Here is a 27,853-nt window from a genome sequence, read left to right as displayed (position 1 = left end):
TACCTATACGGCTGGTATGGTACGTAAGATTTCGCCGTCTTTCTCATCTTATGGATATTGTCCATAGTCTCATCAGTTTTAGAGTTGAACAGTCCAGAAGCATCGAAGGGAAGTTCCTCGATCTTGGTTTTGGTCTCTTCAAGGATGTTGGCTGTTCAAAGCCAAGTGTGGCGTCTAACAGCAATGGCAGTCAGCATGGATTTAGAAGTGATGTCAGCTGTGTGTTTTGCAGCAAATCGCTGTTGCCTGGTAAGGGTGTTAGCCTCCTTATAAACGTTAAGGGCTTCTGCTTTTGCGGGGTCAGGTAGTGATTGCAGTACTGGAACTATCCTGTCCCACAAGTGCTTCTGATAGGCGCCCATGGCGGCCTGATAGTTAGCAATTTTAATCAGCATTGTGGCGAACGAATACAGCTTCTTACCAAAGGTGTCCGATTTCTTTCCGTCTTTGTCAACAGGTGTAACTGATGATCTGGTACGGGATTTGTACTGAGAAGTTTCGACCACAATGGAATTGGGTGAAAGATGCTTGGCCAGAAAGTCAGAGTCTGAACCGTCTTATAGTGGTGCTCAAGCTTGCGTGGCACCTGCACCAATGTAGGAGGTTTGTCCCAAGAAGATTTTACCAGCTCAAACAAAGCAGGAATGAGACTGAGGCTAGGAGGAGAGGTTTTGTCCTGTTCCATATCATGGAAGACAAGGTCCCGTTCTTGTTGAGGGATTTGTGCATCAAGCTGTAGGGTTTTCGCCATCCGCATAATAAGCTGTGCATAAGATGAAAAGTCCTCTGACGAGGGCTGAGATGACGGGCCTTGGGCGGCAGTGTCAGGGCCGTCAGAGTCAGTGGACACCGTAGATGGATTAGACGACTGCGAGGCAATTGAAGGAGAACGCCTCGGCACTGCGTCTTCTGGTGCCATTTCCACATCTGATTGGGTGGACTGAGAGAAGGGCATGGTATCGTGGGCATCAGGAACCGAGTAGAGTGTCGTGGCTCGAACCAAAGAATGTCCACTACTGTACTTAGCACGCTTGGGAAGTGCTGTAGGTACCGTGGGAAATTGCCTCTTACGAGATGTGCTTGAGGTGTAGAAAATTCCTGTTGAGTATGTGGCTGACACAGGATAGAGGAAGCCACGGTATGGTGCCACGGTACTTGTACCTGCAGCTCCGGCTGGTAGGCGTAGCCTGGGTACAGATACGGTTGGAACGGAGCATAAAAAGAGTGGCCAAACTGTGGTAGTTCTTGCGGACGGTACCCATTGCCTCCATCCCGAGGCTGGTACGGAGCGATATTTGCACTTCGTGGTACGCTTCCTAGGAGTTTCATGATCAGACTCCCGTTCAGATGGAGACTCGGTATCAGCCCGCCCTGAGTATCGAGGGCTTGAATGGGCAACGGCCCGGCTGGTGTCTGGCTCAGGCTCAAATCGGCCTGAGTTTGGTAGTATGCACATATGTTCCTGAGCCGTCTGGGCTAAAGGAATGTGCTCCTCTGTATCAGAGAGTCCAACTGCTTCCCTCAAAGACTCCTCGAGCAATATTGAAAGAGCGGGAGGACGTACAACAGGCAACTTAGCTGATTTCTTCGCTCTCTTAGGCTTATCGGTAGCCTTCTTTTTTGCAGGGTGCGAAGGCAGTTTGGAAGCGTCCTTAGCCTTAACCGGCACAGAGATGGTAAGCAGCGGTTGGTCTGCCGAAGAGTCCTGTTTAGAAGCCTCAGCACGCAGAGGGGACAGTGCTGTGAGGGAGGCGCTTTCCATGTTTGGAGACAGAGTCTTTTCGTAAAGGAAAGCTCGAAGTCTTTGGCACCTCAGCTTAATTGCTTGCTTTGAAAAACCTTTGCAAGCAGAGCAAGACTGATCTTGATGCGATTCTCCAAGACAAAACAAGCATTTATCGTGTCCGTCTGATAAAGGGATTTTTTGGGAGCAGACGACACACTGCTTGAAGCCCCGAGGAGCCATAAACAAAAAAAGGGGGGGATCGTTGATCGAGGGGGGGAAACGTGACAGAACAAAAGAAGTAACACAAAATCAGCAAGTTCTGTCGAATAACCATTAAAGTAAGATAAAGTAAATAATAAAACAAGAGAAAAAGGTACCGTAACTAGCTAGCTAAGTACTTAACGGTCGATAGCTCTGCTCATAGCTCTGCTCTTCCTACGTCCTACAGGAACAGCAGAAAAAGAGGAACTGAAAGGAAGATGGAGGAGGCGGGGCTCCCCCCTGCGGGTGGGGGGGAAGCTAATTGACTCTTTTTTCTTAAGCTCTAGAATCTTCCAGACGTTCCTGCACAGGCGCAGGATAACCTATTTGTGTGCATTCACAGAGACCACTACGAAGAAGGGGATATTTTCTATCCTAAAAATAATCATGCTTTATTATCAAGCATCAGCACGAGCACTTTGGGATACTTAATTAAAAACCTATTTTGGGCGGGGGGGGGAGAGAGGGAAAAAAGCATTCAGGGCACCTATAATGTGAAGTAAGCAGGCCACATTCAGGCTGCCCCAGGGCATTTCTCTGGCTCTTGGGACTGCAAAATATTTTTTAAAACATTTGTTTGAAAACATTTACGTTGCTCAGAAGACCCCCTTGTGTCATCTAGGACAGGTGACGGTTCTGCTACATTTTTAGGGCCCCTCAGCAGCCTTGCAGCCTGATACTCTCCTTTTAAAATATAAACCCATTTTTCATCTAAGAAAACCCTAGCATGGCAATCTTTACATAACTATGGTGCTGTATTAGAAAATATTTTTAAAAGAATAATAACATTAAATATAGCCTCTCTGGCCTTGCCCACCCCCTTTAGCACAAGGTCCTTGAGCTGTTCGGTATTCTCAAAATAACCCAGCTCTCAAACCCACTAAGATAGTCTACCCCTCCTGCGATAGTAAGCGTATAAAAACTGTGCTTCAATATCATTTGGATCTAATTAACATTTAAAAATACACCAGAGAGAAGGCTGTCCTGTCCTTCTGTTTAAATAATCTGTGTCTCATAGTCCTCTGTGGAATCAGCACACTAGTTTGATCTTTACAGCCTTTGAGGTATAAAAGCCCTTCTGAACCCTCTTTTACTTTTCTGCAGTTGAAAAGCCTCTGGCTCTTTGATTAGTTTGTCAGAGGTATTCCCCCAAAGCTGCAGCTATTTTATATCTTTCACTTGGATAACGGACCATTAATGTGAAAGACATAAACAAAATACTTCACCATTGGGTCTTCCAGGTCAGCTGAATTTATCACTTCTACAAGGCAAGCTCTAGGAACTGATATTATTTCAATATGGAATAAAAATGCACTCCCTCTAGGCATAAGGTTTTTAATAGGCCTTCTCCTGTTCTTTTTTCTCCTTCAGGTTTTCTAAGGATAATAAAATGTATTTAAAAGTGGCAAAAATGACAATGGCAGAAAAAGAGCTGTTAACCTATTAAAATAAATTTAAATAGATATTGCATTATAGCAATATATTGTATGTTTAGATGCAATTCTTCTAATTGAGTTTTATACTAGGTAATTTTTATCATACTAGGTAATTTGATGTATTTGACTATATTGTCTATAGAAAACAGATTATATATGTGCTATACTTAAATGGAGTAACACCCCCCTTAAGTACACTGAGACTTTGGAGGAAGCATCATACAATTGCACTGAAAGTTGCATAGTTTAAAAAATGGCAGAACCTCAATAAATGCAGCTTTTTGAGGATCCCAACAAAAAGACCTGTTTGAGTCTGAAAACTTGCAATGAATTCATTTATTTAAAACCCTCCTGTATTCTTAAAAGCCCATACGAAGCTTTTACAGCCTGTTCCCACATACTTAGCTCATGCTAAACGACAACTCAGTCAGAGGTCCTACTGAGATGAACATACAGTAGGTAGTTTAAATCTGATTCATTTCGGAGAGGCTTAAGTATGGCTATCATTTTGTAGATCTAACTCATTATTTTCATTACATCTAGAAATACAAAATAATGTATTGTTTACTGTACACATAGCTTACCTTGAACCAATGAGATAAACACACCTGTAAGAGTTGGTTTTGTACATGCATTGTTTACTACACCGGGCACACACAGACAGAAGTACAGCATGCATGATTCTCATGCTTGAAGTGGAATTATTTGCAGCTCTGATCAGGTGTCTGGCATGCTTACCTTTTATGCATTGAGACGAAATACAATCTAGGAACTATCAGAACTAGCTACTGAGAGCAAGTCATAATCATCGTGTGCAATCAAGTCAATTCTTTAAAACCCAATTAAAAACATGGCTGTTTATTCAGGCCTTCCCTCCAGCCAACTCTTGATTTTTTCTTACTTTTCCTTTTTATCTTTACTGCTGTTCTTGTTTGATTATTATGTATTTGTCTATGTTTTATTATTTGATTTTATATTTGGAAGCTGCCTAGAGTGGTCCGGTGGGCCAGATAGGCGGGGTATAAATTAAATAAATAAATAAATAAATAAATAAATAAATTCTGAGTTATGGTGGCCCTTTCCATGGTTTTCTAGGTACAGAGTATTCAGAAGTGGTTTACTATTCCCTTCTTCTAGGGGTGATCTTGGGACTGTTTAGCTGCCCAAGACCACACAGGCTGGCTCTGTTCACAGATGACATCAAACTCCCTACCTCTGGCTTCACAGCCAGATATCTCAACCACTGCGCTTTGACAGCAAGTAGGCTTGGGGATATATGCCTGTGTATAGTTGAATGACGGCCATAGCGACTCTAAAAATAACATAATGCAGCAGAGTGAAGGACTGAAAATATGCGTGTACATTTATTTCTGCTGTATAAATTTCAGATCTGTGTTTGTTTTTTTCCTCAACTAGAAAGGCTGTTGCAATGATCTGAACCACAAAGACAAAATGTCTGGCAACTTCTGATGCAAACTCAAAAGACAAACTATATTTTTCATGTAGAGCGAAACAGATGTTTCAAAAATTCTACGCTCAAGAATATTTATTTTCAGCACAGAAATTTATTTGAAACAAGTGTGGTTGTGACTATTTTACAAATCAAAGTTTCCATCAATTTTGTATAAAATATAAATGTGGTATCTTAATGAGAAATATTTCACTATAGGTAAAATATTCACTATATTTCTATTTTTATATATTATTTTAAATGCCAAAAATTGTATTTCAGTATTTATATAAAAAAATTTCAAAACAGAAACAGTTTGGATCCTAAGAGGCCCTGGAAATGGACATATGAAGGGGAACTTTCATCTTTTCCCCACTACAAAAAAAGCTTTCCCTGAAGGTTGAAGGAGCCCTCCTAAATGGTGCAGTGGTTGTGGCACAAGGGGCAGGGTAAGAAATCACACACACCCCAAAAATAAGAATAGAAACATTCATCTGTTCCCAGTTTGGTTTCCAATGTTGACAATGGCCCTCTCTCTCTTGTATCACAGCTCACTCTTTTCCAGATCCTGATTCGCTGAAGACTTTCAAGAAAATCTCCTGTATGTGAGAGAAATGTTCCCTTCCACCACCACCACCCTTCTCTGAAAAGGATTCCAGCCAATGTTTGTGCTCCATTTGCCCCAGGCAGTTCCATCCTCTACTCTGCAGTGCACCATGATGAATATTTTCTCAATATTCAGCAAAATTTATTTCCTTTGTCTAGCTTAATTGAGGGCATACACCTCTGGTCCTTCCCTGCAAAGGTCAATCAGACATTGGCTTTCATTTTCTGTTTTCTCCTCCTAGATGCTTCCAATCTTTCAAATATTTCTAGTAAAAAACAACAAAAAACTTATTGGCAAGTGTAACACCTGGGATGCTACGTACAGTGAAATGAAGAAGCTCATAAAATCTTTCCTTTGTAGAACATTAACTTCCAGTAGGAGAGTTGACTTCTAAGCCAATTTCCTCCAGTATTGTAAGAACTGAAGTAGAAATATACAGGGTCTTATTCTTATATATAGTTCTACTCTAAATAAATGGTGTGTGTGCATGTTTTTGTAACTTTAATTAAATTTTTTTAATAAATTCATTTGCAGCCAAGTAGATGGTATAGAGAGGCTAACATATAATAAAGTTAAGAAGGGGTTGATAAGTAAGAATATATTTATAGATATATGAGGAGAATTCACTCATACTACAGAAGTGGCATTTGACACCAGTGAGGTTATCATATATAAATTCCTCTACCTTTTCACTTTGTTGGAGGAACTGTGGAACAAGAGACTCATTTAAGCATTTATAGTGATTCTGCAACAAAGCTGAGCCATTCTCAGATATAGTAGTTATTGAAATTGGAGAGATTACTGGGCAATCCCTAATCAAGTCTCCAAAATTACCATTACTGTCATTTTATGTAGGGGATAATGCAAATCTACTCTATAAATCTTTAATCAGCTGCTTATTAGCTGCTGCCAGAACAGACACTGCTAAATTTTAGAAGAATCTTTAAGGAGTTTCAGCTACGGTTTGGTACAGTAAAATATGGCAGATTGCACTCCAGGAATTTTTTTTTTTAAAGCAAAATGCCAATCCCTCGGTACTGCTCAAATTTTGGATTAGGCTTCCAATTTACAACCCTCACATTTTATTGAATAATTTTGACAAATGGATAGTACTGGGTGTCTGAAGAGGAGAATGGGGTGTAGAAGGAAAAAGTCTTACCCTCTTATGTGCATATCTGGTTACAGAGAGCCCAACATTTTTAGCCTAGATGAGAGAAAAGAAGCATATGTGACAGTAACAACAGGGCCAGTGCTAATAGCTACTAGTGCTATATGATACCACTGGTTTTATATCTGGTTTCTTATTTGGCAAGAAGAGAGAGACATGCCCTTTAGCCAAGGTCCTTTTCAACAGCGTGCCTGAAAAGTGGCTTCAACATTAGAATATTTCAGAGTGATGAATGCAGCAACTGAATCTGTTAAAATTATTAGCAACTCTCATCCAACAAATATTTCCATTTTAGAATGAGTGCATAGTTTCAAATGAACTGCACAGCTCCTGGCTCACAGAATGTGATATACTAAAGTATGAGAATCTCACATGATACTGTGAAAAATTGCTATACATGGGTGCAAACTAAGAATAACATATTCTTAACTAACAATGGGTGTTTCTGTCAAGAGTCAGTGTATGTCAGATGGGTACTACTTGTGATCCAGCAAGCCAGATGAGGCCCAATAGCCTTTCATTATGCCCTTAAAGAGAGTAATGATAAAGCCTCCTGAAAACTAATTTGTGCTGTAATTGAGAAGAGGAGCTATTCTTAAAAGGGAAATAAGAAGAAAGATGCAAATATTTGGCCATCAATTTCCTAAAATGCATTACATATCTGCCTGTGGAGCCAGAAGTTGGGAGTTTGATTCCACATTGTGCCTCCTTGACAGGAGCTGGACTTGATGATCCATAGGGTCCCTTCCAACTCTGCAGTTCTAAGATGATGATCATTGAACGGCTAATTTAAACAGCTTGCTTATTTAAACAACAGACACTTCCCACCTTTTCTTGTATTAATCTCTGCTCCACTTTAACTTTAATGCATTTCTTGTAGTTTAAAAGACCATGACTGTTTTTTAAAGGTGATTTTAGAACAAGGGAATCAAGAAGTGTGCAGGTTTAGCAGAAAACCAGTCTTATCTGCCAGTCTCGCCCAATAAATGAATAAAGTAATAAAGTAATAAAGTAATAAACAAGCAAGCAAATAAATAAACAAATAAATAAAAGGAGCATAAAACATAACAGTTCATAACAGTGGATATATAAATGACAACAGATTAAAAAAAGTTTTACAATGTTGTAAGACAGTGGAGAAAAATAGAAACAATATTAATACAGATGTAGAAAGCAGTTTATATCTTCAGCTTGCTCCCATAAGTGCACTGACTCCTTGTAGAAGCAGTTTTTGGATGTTGCAAAGAGTCAGGGCAGTGCAATCTTGCAACTTAGGAACAAATCATAAATTTATGGGCGCAATCCCTTGCCCTGTCTTTCATGCTGGGCAAGCAGAATGGATTAGAAACTCCCGTTTCCCAAACCACCTGTCCACAGTCTTAACTTCTGAATTTCCTCTGCTGGCCAATGTAAAGCTGGGAGGGTCATCCCCCCTCCCCACTGGCTAATGAGAAGCCATTTGAAGGGGGGGATGTTTCCCTCTGTAGCCGTCTACTCCAGTCTTTGCTTTCTGCAAGTATCATGTGACCGCCAACAGGTTGTCCTTTGGGCTCTAGGGCTTACCACTAGCCCCAGATCTGCTGCCCCAACCACAACAAGATCAGGTTACTGCCCCAGAGGGCTACTAGTGACCCACATTCCTTTGCTCGTTAATATCTACCTCCTTGCTGTACCTATTCATATTTGTTTGATTGCATTTTATTATGCTCTTTTATTTTAGTAATGTGATGGGATTTTTTTCCTAAAAACTGGCACTCTGAGCAAGCTAACAACGACAAAATAAAACAAAACAAAACAAACACAATTAAAATATAAAAACAGATTAAAACACAATTAAAATACACAATAATGGCATCTGCCCAGTTAAAAGACCCTCCACAGCAATTCAGCATAAATGACAAAAGTCTGCCTGAAGAAAAAGACCTTTTGCCTGTTGGCAGAAGAACATCTTAGGAGGGGAGGGGGCAGCACAGTTTTCCTTGGTAGAGAATTTTACATCCTAGAACTAGACACTAAGCAACCCCTCAGTTGTGTGACCTATTTTCATTGTGATTAATCCGTGAAGACAAACTGAATGACAGAATCCCAAGCTATGTGAACTGGCACTTACAAGAAGGTCTCAACTGTTTTAATTTGCAACAGTTGAAAGACAGCTGTTCAAAAGATACAGAAGAGGAAAAAGGATGGGTGAAAAATGTTGGCAAGTCTTGTTATATAGACTGGATGCTTCTGGAAGCATTTCAGTCCTTTAAGTGAAGAAGAACCAGCACAGAATGCTGTCTCATAAATATGTATTTATATTTGCTAGAAATTCCTTATGGAGGTGGCATTTAACAGCTTCAGAACAGTGGCTGGTAGGTAGAATAGCCCCAGAAAGGAAAATGTTTATAATCCAGTACTTGACCCATGGTAACATTGTGTATAGTAGGTTACTGCAGGCCATGGATGTAGCAGTTGCTAACATCACCACACCCCCTTGAGGCAGCAGCTGTGTTAATGGTCAGTGTGGTTTTTCCAGTGATAATAAACACAGGGAAATTATCCAGCTGGCCAGAGGATCATCTGAGGTCAGCAACTGCACAAGCTATTCTGAGTCTTTTATTTTTAATGTCTTTTTCACCCTGTGAGGAAATGGGTAATAGTCTGTCACCAAGCTCATCCAAGCTGTTGCATAACTTCAGACAATATGCTCCTTTTATTGTGGATGACTAGGGGGAGGGGATTCTGCTGGTGATGGTGATAATGAAGTTCTTTCTTTCACAGAGTGTGGAATAATTTGTATTGCCCTGGATCCTTCAAGTGATTTTTCTAGGACACCCAACTCAAATCATAGGAAAGGGTGGAATAAGAAGATCATAATAACTCTGGACAGCATTTCTTAGACCAGTTATTAATGGCAAGCTCACAGAAGAAAACAGAATCAAAACACGCAAGTCAGGTAAAACTACCTGAGCCAATTCCACTGATGAAGATCTAGAGCCATCTTGTGTGAGCCAAAAGACACTTCAGTTTGTGTATGACAGCTCAGATGAATTCTCCACATTTCCCTGTCACAATGCGGTCCATTAATCCTCAAGAACATATTTTGGAGAAGATACAGAGAGGACTGCAGTGGGGCAGCCAGGAAAAACTCACTGAATGAGTCCTGCTGGTCAAACTCTGGATTGAGCCCTCTGCTTTTTGCTTTGTCCTCCTCTTTTCCTGAAGCCTAAGGGTGTGACTACACATTGTAGAAAATGCTGCATTGTGTTGTCTTAACTAAAGCTGTGGTTGGGAGGTTGGGTTTCCCTGAGTTAATTTGTTATACCCAACGCTACAGGAGCCAGCGGAGAGAAATTTGCTTTCTCTGCAGCTTGTTAAGAGTCTGAATCATCTCATCTCCACACTTAGTGTCTGGGTCTGCTTGTTTACCTCCCTCCCTCTTCTTTCATTCTCTTTTAAAGGATTGCTGTCCTTGCAGTAGGACAGCTAGACTGCCATAGGAAAAATAATAACAATGTGAGGAACTGGTAGAGAGACAGGAGTAATTTTTCAGGTCAGCCTTGGTCCAGTTTGTAAAGGTAGCGCTGCTCTGGCAGTCCAGGTTTGTAGAAGGCATGGTTAGAGCAGAGCTACCATAAAACGTCTTCTTTTCTGATGATTCCTCGCTCTCTCCCTTTCCTTTTGGTAACCTAGCTGCCCCAGTGCTGGATTAACAATACTTTAAAAGAAATGAAGGAAAAGGGAACAGGAAGAGGGAACATGAAAGCAGACCCAGGGACCAGTCATGGGAGGAGAGGATTCAAATGGCAGCCAGTTTCTCTGCTGCCCTGCCTCTCCCAGTGCTACTGTAGCTGGCCGGAATGACCTCCACATCAGCTCAAGTAATCAAAACACCTAAACCAAAGCAAAGGCACTAGATTCCTCTGCTCTAGAGGCAGAAGAAAAACTATAGATGGGTTGTGTGTGATCTGCATGGACTTGTACATCATGTAGCCAATGGAAAAAAACATGAATTTCACTGTTCCAACCCTCCCCCCCCCCAAAAAAAAGTCCTGCATTATTTGGCAATGTAGTTGCATCCTAGTTTGGTCCTCTGTGCAATTAAAAATATCAGAGTTAGGAACAAACGATGCAGCAGATGAATTAACAGTCCTTATTAAACATCTGCATCTGCCTTTGTTCATACCTACTCAAATCACCATGCTTACCTCAGGCATATGGGCAGTTGCATTCCACATGACAGGTCTCTGAAGGAAAACTACTTGTTTAGTGGCCAGATTTCCCTCACTGAAAAATTGAAGAAGCAGTTTTTAGAAAGTTTAGGCAGAGACACACACAGAGATAAACAGAGAGACACACAAATTCATTCGTTCATTCACGGGTTCCCAGGCTAGCTCAGCTTCAGTAAGGTGGCTTTATTATAGACCCCCACATTCCTAAAGACCATTTGGGTCAACAAAACCATAATACAGGTTATCCATATCAGCTATAGCCCTATAATTACTAAATTCTGTATGTAAGACACATTTTTCTTTAAATATTTTTAAAGCCATTTTAAATCTCATTTATTGTCTCAAACCAGCTGTCTCCATTACAGTTTTGTCTTCTCTAGGAATCGTTACGGATAAAATTTATTTCCTATGAGATGGGCTTGCTTAAAGCAAGGAAAAGATGCTTCTTGATTGATCTTGTAGTTGTTGTTCCTAAGATGAAGTTACGGACACAATGCTAGAGCAAACCAGTTTTCTCTCTTTCTTTCTGACAGAACATTAGTTCTAATCATATATACTTTATTCATTTCTCACTGTCTCCCAGAGCATTTTTCTCTCAAAGGCTACGCACAAAGACTATAACCTACAATCTTTTTTAAACTTAGAAGAAGAATGTGTGCATGATCTGAAGCCTCCCTGGTTTTTTTTTAAGTGAAACACCAAATTGCCAAAGCATGTCTTCAACTTCAGGAATTTCTGTTGCAGTAAAAATAACGACAAATCTTGTGGCATCTTAAGCTTTCACGGACTATAGCCCATTTCCTCATGCATCTGAAGAAGTAAGCTACAGTCCATAAAAGCTTACACCAAATAAAACATGTTAGCCTTTAAGGTGACAAAAGACACTTTTTGTTGAGTCTAAACTTTGGGGGAACTGAAAGAGCAATTTCTAGCCTCTGTGGGGAAATGCTTCTGACAGAGAGAACTTACTGAAAACGTCTCAGTACATGTATAGATTAGACATATGTGTCACAGCTACAATAGTTTCCTTAAACATTACATTCAGTCGCCATTCCACAGCCTAGAAACCTCATTACTTAGAAAATCCAACAAGTTCTAACAAAATAATTGGAATGAATTAGGATAACATAGCTACACAATTTACTATAGTGGAGAGTGGGTTTAAATGCATCTCTTTATACATTTTAAAAATATGTACACACTAAAATGCTCTTCATCTTCTACTGTTACTGCTTAATGCAAGAATGCACTTCTTGAATTTCTATCACACTCTTCATATTGTACATGTGCACTGTGTTTTTAGTGACATTTAGTAAAGACAATAAGGACATGATTTTTTAAAAACTCAAGGCTCTTTTTGGCCTTCAGCAAGTTAATCCCTGCTGCCCATCAAAATGTCACTTACCATGGGACAGTTTACTATATGGCAGCATGTAAGGGAGAAAAAGAGGAAGTGTCATGGATTATGTTGGTGAAAACAATGGGCCACAGCCATTTTTGCATATAGTCTCTGCACATTTCCTGCTGCTGTGTACTCAGCATATTTTTCCATCACATTTTACCCCTTAGGGCTTTGAAAGGAAATAAATGTTTTTTTTGCCACCATCACCAAAATTACACATTTCTCCAGCTTTCAGCCAAGCAGAATGTAACATTATGTATCATGGTACCTAATTATGCCCTTGAAAAAAGAGGGTAGAATCAAGCCAAGTGAAGGTCTTTGAGGCTTAATTTGATTATAGTGAAAAAGGACAACATAGGGCAAAATCCTTCTCCAAAATACTTGGTGTCAAAAGACAGTCATGCAAGGGGCTTCACATTTTGCAGTCTTCCTGTCACATGCCTGGGCATGTCTAAGCATACAGCTGACAGCTAATGCGATAACACACACAATGCTTGTCTGATTCTTAGTTTACACCACACAACTCTAGCCAGATTCTGGCCTTAGGCTGGAATGATTTGGGTTCTGGAGAATATCAAAGGAGGCACAGGACGTCTCCAATGTCCTCCTCCAAGAAGATATCATGAATGTAATTTGTAACTGCCCAAGGATTTGTTTCTCCAGCATAATACTTCCAGAAGTACCAGCACTACATGGGTTAGGAAACCCCACTCCCAAGATTGACTTTTTCCATCTATTCTTCCTCTTCTCTTGCCCATTATTCATTCTCACTAAATTCTTTTTGTTTTCGTGCCTCTATACATTTTCTTCTTTTTTACTGCGCTCCTCCTACTCTGTGTACCAAGAGTGTGCAAATCTTAGGGTTTTCCCAAGCAAAGGGTTCCCTCTTGTTTCTCGGTGACTCCATATCGATCCCATACATCCTTGATTTGGTAAAGCTTATAACTAAATGTTCAACCATGCTGTTCAGTTAAGCATGAAACTAAAGCCTGCCACACAGTTCATCCCTCTTTTAGTCCATTTATTATTGCTAACAGATCTGAAAGCAAGTGTTCTCCCCCCCCCCACATTAATGGTACAGTTATTTTTTAGTTACTTTTTCCTACATATTCTTCAAAGAGCTCAAAACATTTTATAGTTTCCTGTAAAACCTCGTGATAAGACTGAATGTGAAAGACTGATTGGCCCTAGATCATCTAATAAATAAACTCCATCTCGAAGCAGCAATTTGATGACCCTGGCACTTCCTAGTCCTAATTCAGAACTTTAGCCACTACATCACCTTCACTCTCAAGTTTAATCATACAGTTGTTAGCTAAAGTTGAGTCCCATTGAAGGAAATAAGCTTTAATTTAGTCACCCTTAACCGAGGGACGTGGTGGCGCTGTGGGTCAAACTGCAGAAGCCTCTGTGCTGCAAAGGTCAGAAGACTTGCAGTCGTAAGATCGAATCCACGTGACAGAGTGTGTCCCCGTCACTTGTCCCAGCTCCTGCCAACCTAGGGGTTCGAAAGCATGCAAATGCAAAAATGCGAGTAGATAAATAAGTACCACCATGGTGGGAAGGTAACGGCGTTCCGTGTCCAGTCGCGCTGGTCACGTGACCACGGAAGATTGTCTTCGGACAAACATTGGCTGTACGACTTGGAGACGGGGATGAGCCCTGCCCCCTAGATTCGAACACAACTGGACAAATTGTCAAAGGGAATCTTTACCTTTACCTAACTTCTGCCATTGATTTTTCAAAGACTGTATTATTGAACATATTACTGAAAACAAATCTCTACTTCCAGAAACTGAGAAACAAATTCCATTCTATGGTTTGTGTTGCATCAAGTGCTGGAATTTTTTTTACCCAGTTCCAAAAGAGCATATGTGAAACATATTTTTGTAGGAAAGACTGTGCTTGTCAGATAGGGACAGATTGTATCTTGCAAGATCTACCAAAAAAGGCCCTGCTCTCTGATTTCTAGATTTGCCATTATTTCTTTTTCACAGGTATGCCTCTAAAAGCTGCTTCATAAAATGCTGCAAGTGCAGCTTTTCCTGCCATGAAGAAAAAGTGTGTACCTGGGAAACACCTGCTTGTCAGGAAGGTGTTATAAACATTTTAATTTTTATTTATTTATTTATTTATTTATTTATTTATTTATTTATTTATTTATTTATATTTATTTATTTATTTATTGGACTTATATACCGCCCATAGCACTACAAGCACTCTCCAGGCGGTTTACAATTTTTTTTTCTTCCAATGAGCTCAAGTTAGTATACTTGGGTCTCCTCTGCACTTTATCCTCATAATAACCATATCAGATAGATCAGACTGAGGGAGTATGACACTATGAATTTCACTGCCAAATAGGGATTTGAACACAGGCCTTCTGAGTCCATCTAGCAGTCTAACCACTAAGCAGTTTTATCAGAGAAATAAAAAGAAATAACTATTTAAAACACTGTGCAAGGCCAGACTGTTTTTACAGACAATCTTGGGACTTCGTGACCACTGGGGTTCCTCCCAGCCCTACAGTTTTATGCTCTTATGACTCATTCTGGAAGATGAAGCTACAATGTACAGGCTAGATTAAGGAGCCAAGAGTCAATCGCAGCCTCCTTTCTCACTCTCTGCAGACCATTCTTATCTCTTTGGGGCCTAACCTTGTCCAACATGAAGCCCACCTACACAAGACTTCTTGAGTTCTGCTGGCAGTAGGGAGCCACACATCTTCACACACTGCTGGCCTCATGTGAGAAACCCATCCTGGCCCTCTTTATCAGCCCTTGGTTGCCTGACAGCAGACGTGGAAAAGCCATGGGATGGATGTGAGAGACTAGGTCTCTTTTCATCTAATCATATATGTAGCCTACTTTTCACTGCGAAGAACAGATATTGTGACATGCATATGCTATATAATGTTTAGCATAACCCAAAGCCTTGTCTTCATGTTTGCTGACTTATACAGCTTGCTAACTCTATTCATTCATTAGAAAAGGTGGTGGTGGGGAGGTTTATACAAAGAGTAAGGGTAAGAGAAAAGGGAGGCATCATCTAATATATATGTCTTCCCAAAGATGGGTGTGGGGGAAGAGGCATGGATCCTAGAGATTTCTCAGGAGACAAGCTATCTTTGTCTATACATTCTCCCACACAGACACAGAATAATCAAACAGTTTAAGTACTGTGAAACTTTCATTTTGAAATGCAGGAAAAGATTTGTTTAGACAGTAAGCAACTCTGAAGTGTGCAATGTGTGGCCTTATTAAAATGCTGAACACGATAATGTCCAGGGGTTTAATTCACAATTGAATTGAGGGATGGTGGGATTTCCACTGAATTTCAATGAGCGAGACAAAGTGCATTAAAAGGAGCTGTTTTACAGGTTGTGTCTCATTTTTTCTTCTTACTCCTTTAGCAAATAATATGTATATGTATACTTACCTAGGTAAAATAACAAGACAAGGTAAAACAATTAATTAGCTGCAATTAATTAAAGTGTTAACATAGTTTATGACACATTTCACATGTTTTATTTTGCTTTCCAGAGAAAGTATTTGGCTTAGTTGTTGAAGCTGGCAGCTTTAACAATTTGACGCTTGTAGAACAGGCTGTCTTGCCCGTTTTCCCAGATGGCAAGAACCTGGGAAGGGAAAAGCAAGGCCACTGAATCACCAGTCAGTGGGAGGGAAATGCTTTTCCCAGTGCTATGCTATCATATTTGAGAAGAAGAAGCAATTAGAAATGTATTCTTTCCTACGGTTATGCTAGTATGTGTACACATGGGATTAGATGTTTACTGTTTGTTTGTTTAAGGTACATGTCCTGTCCAATAGCTTTGTTCAGTTTCCTGTGCAACCAGTCAAAAAGGACTTTTGCTGTACTCTAGTCTTTGTTAAAACATAAAAAACATCAAAGGCAGCATCTGAAAGAGAGGGCAGACCCCTCAAGCCATAGCCACATAGGCTAAATAAGTTTGAAATGGATACTCTGTCTCCCACACTAGAGCTTCTCACACAGACACAATGCTGTATTTCACATTACTGTTTCAGGCTTCTGGAGCTATTATCTAATTATACTTTTCCAATCAGATTCACATCACACATGCTTGTTTAGATTATAGTGCTAATTGACTTTCTATTTTACAAAATTGATGCAAGTTCTAAAAATGGCATTGCAATCTCCAGACGCTGCTACTAATTTTACTTTATTTTATTTTGTAAGGCACCCCGAGTAGACATGGTCTAGAGGGGCAGGGTAAAAATCCAATAAACAAACAAACAAACAAACAAACAAACAAACAAACAATAAACATCCTTTTTATTTTCATGTATCTCTTCTGTCAAGTAACTGGCTTGGCTGCAATGTGCTGTCTGGCTTCTTTACTTGGTTTGCCTAAACTGTTTTACTGAACTGTTTCTCAACTTGGTACCTATGTCACTGTTGTTTTTTTAATTGCGAAGAATACAGTAGCTTCAAAGAGTGAGGTACCAAGTTCAAAAATAGTTCAGTAAAACTATACAGGCATTTCAAGTGAGTGAGCCACGTAGCATGCTTCGGCCAATTTGACAAAGTGACAGACAAGGCATGTACTTCCAGCTAAGGGCCTGGTCCCACTGCCAGAATAAACCGGGAGTGGAATAGATTTTTTTTGGAATTCAATCAAAAACCACATGGACTTCAGCCCACATCCTCACCACCACTGCTGCCTTATCCTTCCCTCCACAGAGGCCCTGACACTGGCGAGGCCACCTAAGGCCTCCAGGGCTGGCACAGCACCTGCTCGGCACCAGTGACCCAGCTGCCCACCTGATCCAAGGCAGTGAAGCCTGGTGCTATGCTGGGTTTTGCTGTCTGGATCAGCTGAGTGATGCAGTGCCCATTCAGAGGCAGCAACCCGGCTCTACTGCCCCCAAGAGGGCAGCAGGAGGAGCTGCAGCAGCAAAGCTGTGTCACTGCCTCTGAAAGGGCACCACACTACCCAGCTGATCAAGGCAGCAAATACCTGTGCTGCAATCTGGGAGCAAGCAGTGGGGAGGAAGACAGGTGACCAATGTGGCAAGTGGAGGGGTGATCGAAACTGTGGGAGGGTGACTGAGCAACTGAAGTGACAGGTGGCCGCAGGGGTGTGAGTGACTGATCAGGCAGCAGTGGGGCAAGTGGGGGTGTGGGAGCGAGTGGGGGACAAGCAGGGGGGCAAGCTAGCGATCAGGGTGATTGGGGGGCAAGTTAGCGATTGGGCAGCGGCAGGGCAATCAGGGGCCTGGACAAGCAAGCAAATGGGCTGGGTGTGTGTGAGTAAGGCAAGCAGTCTGTAATGCCTTCATTTATTTATTTTTCATTCCTGCTATCTGGTATAGTGATGTACCAGATAGAAGGAATTAAAACAAAAAAGTGGTAGGGCTGTTCATGTATGCGGAAGCAATTCCAATGAATTGATTCCGAACATTCCTCAAAATGAATGAACCTCTGGTAGAGGAGCAGAAAAACTTGCCCTGGTGCATTAGTTTCCTCAGGCATGTACATCAAGAAAGCTAATATTTAAATTGATTAGCCAGTCCTGGCAGAAGGCGGGATGACAAGCTTCTCTGTCAGGTTGCAAAATGGCTAATCCATTGTGAGCAACAGAGCAAAAGGAACACACTGCGGAGCTCATAGCAGCAGCAGCAGCAGAATTGTGAGTGGTCGGTCTGGCCCCAGGGGGCTGGACCCTCGTTATCTGTACCTGTGGGGGGATATTTGTACCATGTTTCTCCAAAAATAAGACAGGGTCTTACATTAATTTTTCCTCCAAAAAACACATTACGGCTTATTTTTAGGGGATATCCCCCCCATGTACAACAATCTACATTTATTCAAATACAGTCATGTCATTGTCTTCTGGTTGCTGCACAATGGTGGAGGGAGGGGTTTCACTTAACTGGCGCTTATTTTTGGGGTAGGGCTTATACTACGAACATCCTGAAAAATCATACTTAGGCTTATTTTCAGGTTAGGTCTTATTTTCAGGGAAACAGGGTATACAAATATGAATACCTCCATCTCTAATCACAACTATTTTATCAGCCAGGAATAACAACCAAGTAAACATATAGTACTCACATTTACATCGAGCTGAAGCACTATCTTACACATGTTTAATAAGAAGTGTGTTACACTCAATTCAGAGTAGTTTATTCTTTAAAAATGTACACAAGATTTCACCTTTAGTCTAGAACAGGAGAAAGAAACATGTGACCCAGGTATGTACAATATGGCCAAAAATATTGGCACCTTGTAATTGTGTCAGAAAATTCAAGCGATTGATTTCAGTTATTTTTTCCAAAGGGGGTGCTACCAAATACAGTGGTGCCTCACTTAGCGATTGCCTCGTTTAATGATGTATTCGCTTAGCAATGAGGTTTTTGGAGCGATCTTGCGCTCCGTTTAGCGATGTTTCCAATGGGAAAATTTCGCATAGCGATGTTCGGGACCTTGCCTCACTTAGCTATGACAGTTTAGGTCCCCGTTTCGCTTAGCGATGTCCGTTTTCGCTATTTTAAGTGTGTCTCAAAATGTTCAAAAACTGTTTTAAATGCTTGGAATCGTTAAACCTACAGTTGCAACTGTCAAACCTACAGTTCAATGCATTCCAATGGGGGGGGGGAAAATTCACCAAAAATTAACGAGAGTTAGAACAAAGCCAAATTAAGTTTGCAAAGGTTTTACAAGGTGCACTAACAATTCCAAGCATTTAAAACAGTATCTGAACATTTTAAGACACTTTAAAAATAGCGAAAACGGACCTGTCAAAACCATTGAAATGCATTGAATAGGCTTCAATGCATTCCAATGGGGGAACCGCGTTTCGCTTAGCGGTGTTTCCTATGGCGATTTTCACTTAAGGACGATAATCCGTTCCCATTAGAACGGATTATCTGGTTTTCAATGCATTCCTATGGGAAATGGTGTTTCACTTAGCAATGTTTTCCCATAGCGATGTTTTTTTGGGAACCAATTAACATCGTTAAGCGAGGCACCACTTTATTAAGTTAACGGTCCCACTAATTTTGGCCAGTGCATTTTTGGGTTTCTGTGTGGGATTGTATCAAATTTGACTTTTCTTCTCTGTTTTTTTTGTGTTGTTCCAATGCAAACCAAAGAAATGAACATGTGAATACCAAAAGATTTGCAACTGCAACAATTTTCTGAGAGAAGGCTTGCATTTTCTGACAGAATTGCAAGGGTGCCAATATTTTTGGCCATGACTGTTGTATGTATGCAAGCATTTTCTCAAGGTTTCCCCAAAACTAAGCTGCAAATCATTAAGCAGCAAATTCAGCTGCAAATCACTAAAAGTCATTTAAGTAAGAAGAAAATTTGGGAGCATTGCAGGGTCAACAGAGGGAGTGACACAGGCGAGCATACACAACACAGGTGAGTGGGTTCTAGGGAGCATACATTTGGCATCTTGACTTGTCCACATTGCCCAGCTTTTCATTTAGAAATGGCCATGTCTTGAAGGCAAGATGCCAGGTGACTTACTTTCACTGCCAAATTTATTGGGATGGAGTCAGATGTCTTCTGAAAATAAAGAAAGACACTTCTGCCAACTTCAGGTACCCGTATTCTGTTCTCCCCCTCTCCATTCCTTCTCCCATATTCTGTGAGAGGACCCACAGTCCAGTAACAGTTTATCTGTTGGGTACACAGGGAATGTAGTGGAGAGCACACAGTGCAAAATGGCTTTTTATGTCTTTAGAACTCCAGCTGTTCTTCTTTAAATAGATTTAAGTTAAAAGTTTTGTTTTTGTTTAACGGTTTGGGAAGGAGGCAGGTCTTTCTACTCACTGTATTCTCTGTTCAGAATACCATACCAAGTGACAGCAACAGAAACATTCTGCACCTTGCATACAGTAGTGCAATGTAAGAGCTGAAAGTAATTAAGACTCGGCTTGAATTCTGAGGTTAGAGTTGAAAGTCTGATCAAAACGTAAAGCTGAATTCAACCATGTAATTTGCATTCTCAAGAAAATCCACAATGGAATGAAACCATCACACAAATAATAATTAATCTAGCAAATCTCCTATCTTTCTTCATTACTGTTGCTATGATTAGTTTTCAGAATAGGTACTGGCATACTTAGTCATCACTATATACTGTTGCTTTTTAAAAAATGAAGGTTTATCAACTCAGTTACACTAGAACAGTGGTTCCCAACCTTGGGCAAATGAGGTATTCTTGGACTGCAACTCCCAGAAACCCCGGCCAGCACAGCTGGTGATGAAGGCTTCTGGGAACTGCAATCCAAGAACACCCGAGTTACTCAAGGTTGGAAAGAACAGGTTACTTACCTGTAAACATGGTTCTTTAAGTGGATTCTCTATGAATACACACTGATGGGTTAAACAGCGCCTGCGCTGGTTCCTCTCGGAATTTTCCAGAGCGATGAGGGAAAAGATACAATGTTTGAGTTGCCCTGCACTGCGCAAGTGCAGCCCGCCAAAAATCCCCAGTTCCATGTGCCTGCACATAGAGAGAGTTGGAACTCAATCAGCAGTGACGGACACGTGGGGAGGTTGGGCGGGTCATGTGTATTCATAGAGAATCCACTTGAAGAACCATGTTTACAGGTAAGTAACCTGTTCTTCTTTAACGTGGTTCTCTATGAATCCACACTGATGGGTGACTACCAAGCTACTTACAGGATGGTGGGTCGTCACTGCAGCAGTGATGTAAGGATAGCCCTCCCGAATCTGGTCTCATTCTTGGCCCTGAGGTCCAGCCTGTAGTGTTTGATGAAGGTCGATACACTGGACCAGGTAGCTGCTCTGCATATGTCGGGGATGTCTACCCCACGCAACAGGGCCGTGGATGTGGCAACAGCTCGTGTAGAATGAGCACGCAGGTTTTCAGGGAGAGGTTTGTGCTGCAACTCATAGGCCAACGAAATGGTGGAAACCAACCATCTGGACAGGGTCGACGTCAACGCAGCAGTCCCTTTACGCTGGCCATAATAGCACAAGAACAGTCTGTGGACCTTCCTGAAGTCCTTGGTCCTTGAGATATAAAAGGATAATGCACGACGAACATCCAGACAATGGAGCGTGCGTTCAATATCTGAAGAGGGCTCAGAAAAGAGAGTAGGCAGCAACAGAGGTTGGTTGACATGAAACTCCGACACCACCTTGGGGAGGAAAGAGACATCTGGGTATAACACCACCTTGTCCTTGAAAAACTGGAGGTAAGGGGAATCAGCCCGGAGAGCCGCCAATTCACTAGCCCTACGGGCAGAAGTGATTGCCACAAGGAACAAAGTTTTCAGTGATAAAAACTTCAGGTCACAGGTAGCCATTGGCTCAAAGGGGGGACGAACCAGTGAGTGCAGTACTGTCTGTAAAGACCACTGAGGTAATGGCCGTCTCACAGGGGGTCTCATGTTGGACAGACCTCTGAAGAAAGCTTTCACCGTCGGATGGGAAAACCATCTCGAGGATTGAGACCCCTTTGGTTGGAAAGTTACAATGGCTGAGGTGTACACCTTTAAGGTAGACTTGGTTAAGCCAAGATCAAACAGGTGTCTGAGATACAGTAGCAAAGTAGATAAAGAGACGGGAGATGCTTGTAAACCCCGCTCTGTAGTGAATTTGAGAAAACCTTGCCACTTGTGTTGGTAGAGCCGCATGGTAGAAGGCTTTCTCGCCTTGTCCAGGACTTCCATTATTGATGGGATATCCTCCACGCTGTCAATTGGAGGGAGTCGAGGTCTGGGTGGAAGATCGACCCCGAGTCCTGAGTGATTAGGTGTGGGATGAGGGGAAGCTTGACCTTGTCGACTGCTGTCTGCAGAAGTAGAGAGAACCAAGGTTGTCTGGGCCACCAAGGTGCAATCAAGATTGCTTCTGCTTGCAGCTGGAGGGCTCTGACCACTGATCTCTGAACCAATGGCATGGGAGGAAACATGTATAGAAGGCCCTTGTGCCAAGGGATCATGAAAGCATCTCCCAACGATCCCGGGCCCCGTCCTGCCCTGGACGCGTAGCGGGGACACTTCTTGTTGGAGTCCTTGGCGAACATGTCGATTGTCGGAGTTCCCCACCTGTGGCAGAGTTCCTGAAAGATTTCTGAGTCCAGTTCCCATTCGTGATTTTGAGTGGAACGGCGACTGAGCTCGTCTGCAACGATGTTGTCTGTGGTGGCTATGTGGATGGCTACCGGGTAGATGTGCTCCTGGTAGCACCACTCCCAGAGATGTACTGACAGGAACAGAAGGGACTTTGATCTTGTTCCCCCCTGCTTGTTCACGTAAAACATCGCTGTGGTGTTGTCTGTGACGAGCTGAATCGCCCTGCCTCTCACAAGAGGTAGGAAGGACTTCAAGGCCTTTATGATGGCTAACAGCTCCAGGTGGTTTATGTGCAATTTTTTCTCCTGAGGGGACCACAGAGCGTTGATCTGATGACCCTCGCAATGGGCGCCTCATCCCAGTGGACTCGCGTCTGTAGTGACTTGAGTTGTCAGATAGACAGGGCGGAAAGGACGCCCCACCAAAAGGTGAGGTCGGAAAGTCCACCATTGCAGCTGCTGTGCCAACTCCGAGGTGACAGTGAGGAGCTTGTTTTGACTGTCGAGGAGTGGATTGAAGAGGGACAGCATCCAAATTTGAAGTGAACGCATCTTGAGGCGAGCATGGGACAGGGTCGCCGTTGTAGAAGCCATGAGGCCTAGCAGATGTTGTGCAAGGCTTGCTTTTACTCTTGCCCTTGGCCTGAACTTTTTTATGGCTCTTACTAGCTTCTGGATGCGTTCTGGGGGCATGAACATCCGAGCGTGTACTGAGTCTAACCTCGCTCCGATGTAGTCCACCACCTGAGAGGGATTCAGCTTGGACTTTTCGTGATTGACGGTAAGACCTAGTGACTGTAACGTCTGGAGAACGTACTGAGTGTCCTTTAAGGCCTGATGTCTGGACGTCGAGACAATCAGCCAGTCGTCGATGTAGGGAAACACCTGGATCCCTTGAAGGCGCAGGTATGCTGCCACCGGAGCCATGCACTTGGTGAAAGTCCTGGGTGCTGTGGAAAGGCCGAAGGGTAAGGCCACAAACTGATAGATGGTGTTGTTGAAGAGTAGACGCAGATATTTCCTGTGGCTCCTGTGTATGGTGACATGGAAATATGCGTCTTTTAGATCCAGGACCACAAACCAGTCTCCCTGCCTGAGAAGATGGATGATGGACTCTAAGGTCACCATCTTGAACTTGCGTGCCTTGAGAAACTTGTTGAGGCTTCTCAGATCGAGGATGGGACGAAGGCCCCCGTCCTTCTTTGGAACCAGAAAGTATCGGGAGTAAAAACCGTCGAGGACATCCTCTGATGGTACCTTCTGGATAGCCCCTTTCTGAAGGAGAGTCAGGATTTCCTCCTCTAGGATTGGATCGAATGATGTAGGGTTGACCTGTCCTAGAGGAGGTAACTTTATAAACTCCAGGCGGTAACCGGAGGTGATAATGTTGAGAACCCAGATGTCGTTGGTGATGAGAGTCCAGTTGTGAAGGTAAGGAGAGAGGCAGGTGGTGTGGGAGGATGGTACTAGAACAGTCAGGGAGTCAAAGGTACTGTTTTTGTTTTCTTGCAGACGTCTTGAAAGACTGCTTCTTGCGAGGTGGTTGTGGTCTGAAAGCAACAGATGAAGAAGATGATGCCTGAGGAGGACGCTGAGAAGAGTTGCCTCCATAAGAACGGTAAGTACTGGTGGATGGTTGCTGATAGGAAAGGGAGGTATATTTGGAACGCCACTGTGGTTTGAACTGTTTAGTCTGAGGTTGTACTGAGTAGGACTTGGCTGTCTTTTTACTCTTGTGCAAACTCTCCAGGTTTTCATCAGTGTTTTGGCTGAAAAGACCTGAAGCATCAAAGGGGAGGTTTTCCACCCTAGTTTTAATGTCCTCAACGATATTAGCTGAACGCAGCCAAGCATGTCTCCTCAAGGTGATGAGGGAGGCAAAGTTCTTAGAAGTGGCTTCTGCTACATGGCGGGCGGCAAGCCTTTGATATTTGGACACCGTGAGGGCCTCAGCATGTGTATCTAGACAGAGCTGCCTTATATCTTCTGGTGCCATTTGAAGGGCTGGGAGAACCCTGGACCAAAGTTGTTTTTGGTAGGCACCCATGGCAACCAGATAATTGACAGCACGTAGGGTGAAAGTTGTCATAGAATACATGCGACGTGCCAGGATCTCAAGCTTCCTTCCCTCTTTGTTGGTTGGGGTAGGGTGGCCCTTTGCTGGAGTCTTAGTAGAGCTAGACTCCACTATTAAAGAATTAGGAGCCGGATGCATGAGAAGGAAAGAGGTATTCTCTCCATGTATTCTATACAGATTTTCAGTCCTCTTTGAGATAGTGGTAGCATTGGCAGGATGCTCCCAGAATTCCTTGATAAGATCCATCAGTTCTGGGATGAAGGACAGACTGACCGGATGTGTCCTCTCCGCCTCAATGTCTCCGAAGATTAAATTTTCTTCCCTTCTTGGAGACTGTTTGACCGCCAGCTTTAGAGCTTGGGCCATACGAGCAACCATTTGAGTGTAGGAGGAAAAATCTTCCGACGGAGAAGATGGTTTGAGGTTAGCCGCCTCTGGAGGTAAAGGCTCCCCAGGAACAGGGACTTCTAGGGACACCTCAGACTCGTTGTCTTCTTCGACGTCGGAGGAATCTTCTTTGGGATGTTCCTCCTCCGAAGGATAGGAAGAAGGGGGGGGGAAGTATCCCCGAACCCGAGGGTGCCGTTTTCGGGCACGAAGGAATCCCATCCTGAAGTTGCAGTGGTACACCAGGAGGGACGACGGGAGCGTCCTTCGGCGCCGATGGTTTCATGGAGCCCATATCCACCGGCCTCTTCGGGGGAGGGCTTCGACGTGGAGACCGGGAGCGAGAGGATGAGGAATAGGAGTATTTGGTTCTCTTTCTCCTATGTCTCCTTTCTCTCGAGGTCGAAGAGGACTCGGTGGAAGAATCCCTTCTTCGCCGTCTCCGGTGGGACCTCTTCCGACCCCGACTGTAATCTGAGTCGGATGGTGAGGAGTCCCTTCGGTGTCGGTGGCCTCGTCGGTGCTTCCTTCGGTGACGGCGCTTCTTTCCCGGTGGTTCGTCGTCGGCCGAATTGGAAGCTGGACGCCGAGGGATCGGGGCTTCCAGAGGCTTGGTTGGTCGACCCCGTGGAGGGGGAGGCGATGTAGAACGACCCGACTCCGAGAGGAGTGAAGGAGATCGGGTTGTTCGCCCGGTAAGTATCGGGCTGAGCGGAACGCTCTCGGCGCCGGCAACGAGCTTGTCGAGCTGGCTAACCGTAGGCGATTTTCCCAAGTCCACCAGAGGCGGTTGGCGAGGCGGAATGGGAGCGCCCTGATCGGAGACCGAATCCCGGTCCCGAGAAGAGTCTTCCAGGAGTGGAGAAGGCACCGACGCCGAGACAGGCAAAACGACCAGGGTTATCTCCTTGGTCTTCGGCTTAGCCTTCAGTGCGGCCTTGGATGCAGCTTTCTTTGGCGGTCCCGAGGTCGAAGCGGGGACATCGGTAGACTTCTTCCCAGTAGGCAATTTCTTAGACTTTGCCTTGGAAGCCTTCTTAGGAACATCTTTGGGCGTCGACGGGGGTGAAGAGGAGACCAAAGTCACCTCCGAACGGACGGTGGAGACCGACTGGACGGATTCCATATCTGACAGTTGGGAAGCGGACAAAGTTCGGTTCCAAAGGAAAAACTTGAGTCGTTGCTGGCGAGATTTTAAGGTCGCCTCAGTAAATTCTTTGCAATGTCGGCAATTTGTGGGTGAATGGGTTTCACCCAAACAGAACAAACACAAAGAATGGTGGTCCTGGAAGGGGAGCTTCCCTGAGCAGGCAGAACAGCGCGGAAAGGTCCTTTTTTCGCTGACATAAGCCAAAGAGTCCACAAAAACAGTAGAGGAAGTGGATAATTGGAAGAATCCTGCAGGCGCGTGCCGCCTCAGCAGGAGGTAATAGGCCTCAATAAAGATCAAGGGAAGAGAAAGTACTTGCAATCAAGGCGCCAGAGGCGAAAGGAAGGTCAGCCGGTCCGAGTTCAGGGCAACGGAGATGCGGATAGACGATAAACAAGCCAAGTTAAGTCCGAAATGTCAAAATTAGCGAAAAGAGAGGCGAATCTCAAGAGCTCTAACCGAGAGGTTCCAACTCCGCGGGCGGATAAATGGAAATGGGAATTTTTGGCGGGGTGCACTTGCGCAGTGCAGGGCAACTCAAACATTGTATCTTTTCCCTCATAGCTCTGGAAAATTCCGAGAGGAACCAGCGCAGGCGCTGTTTAACCCATCAGTGTGGATTCATAGAGAACCACGTTAAAGAACCACTGCATGAGAATACGCTTTTCATACATGAATCACTTAACACTTATTATGCAATCACTATGCTACCCTAATGCATACCCTCAAGACTTCCATTTGGCTAGCAGCTATGTGTGTGCAGAAACAAACTGCTGGATTGGTACACAATGTGAAACACATGTCAACAAATGCTGGATATTTGTCAGCCTGTTGCAACAGCCTCGTCTTGGCACACAACCTGCTATAAGAGGTCAAAACTACATGGGTCAGCTAGTCACTACAAGAAAGCTGGATTCTGCCAAAGTCTGCACCTATTTACTACTGAACAACTTATTTTTCAGTTTTGGCCTTTCTAGGGGGAGAGGGAACAGGTTTGTGTTTAGGCTTAATTGTATTTAATATCTCACTTTATTATGATTGTTCTCTGCCACTAATCTATCTCTAAACGTCTTTTTCCTGCCTCTGGCTTGACCCGCCCCTCCTCCTATTTGTTTACATCACTCCCTTTTATTAATCTCTCTCTCTCTCTCCTTTCCTGACCTCCAAACATGTAGCAAGCATCGAGGATGACTCTTCCACATGGTGGAGACTTCATTTTTCTACTTACAGTAACTATAGACAGCAACTGTAAGTAAATATATGTTTTGTTTTCACTCACAATGGTTACACACTGTCTTTTAACATATGATGTGCCAGTAACTGGGAAAGGGGTGGGCTACTGAGATTTCAGCTATTCTCTCATCCTTTCTCTGTGCAGTTGTTGTTTTTGTGCCTGATACTCTGCTAACTTTAAAAGGAATTACTGTATATACACGAGTATAAGCTGACCTGAATATAAGCCAAGGCATCCAATTTTACCACAAAAAACTGGGAAAACTTATTGACTCAAGTATAAGCCGAGGGTGGAAAATGCAGCAGCTACTGGCAAAGTAGGGAAGAAGGGGGTGAATGGGCTTCCCTGGGCTTGTAAACAAAAATGCCCTCACTGTGACATCTGTTCAGAGTGGTCTTTGAAATATGTACTGACACGCTGCTGCGAAAAAGTTTTCATCTACATCTCCTTCATTTGGACATACAGTGGTGCCTCGCATGATGACGTTAATTCGTTCCAGCGAAATCACTGTCGAACGAAAACCCATAGAAACGCATAAAAACCCAATTAATGCGTGCCTATGGGCTTCAAACTCACCGTCCAGCGAAGATCCTACATAGCGCGGCCATTTTCGCTGCCTGTGCAGTGAGGAATCTGTCCCAG

At 43.1% G+C, this 27,853-nt stretch overlaps 1 protein-coding gene across 6 annotated transcripts in view; it reads right to left on the bottom strand.

Annotated features, from left to right (window-relative positions):
* RFTN2 (raftlin family member 2) overlaps positions 1-27,853 on the bottom strand; it is a 66,884-nt gene that overhangs the window by 10,632 nt on the left and 28,399 nt on the right. For 3 of the 6 annotated variants that reach the window (XM_078380020.1, XM_078380013.1, XM_078380014.1), the window contains 2 exons: positions 10,839-10,917; positions 6,640-6,684 (listed from right to left, as the gene is read on the bottom strand). In XM_078380020.1, the coding sequence (XP_078236146.1) occupies positions 6,640-6,684; positions 10,839-10,917 (124 nt within the window). Of the gene's footprint in view, positions 1-127; positions 5,746-6,639; positions 6,685-10,838; positions 10,918-27,853 lie in introns of those variants that run through there. The other 3 variants (XM_020795311.3, XM_078380017.1, XM_078380019.1) reach the window with 2 other exon arrangements.

This window comes from Pogona vitticeps, chromosome 1, assembly GCF_051106095.1.
Source record: "Pogona vitticeps strain Pit_001003342236 chromosome 1, PviZW2.1, whole genome shotgun sequence".
NCBI classification, from domain to species: Eukaryota; Metazoa; Chordata; class Lepidosauria; order Squamata; family Agamidae; genus Pogona; species Pogona vitticeps.
Note: the sequence above shows the minus strand (reverse complement) of the source record. Positions and strands in the feature narration are given on the sequence as shown.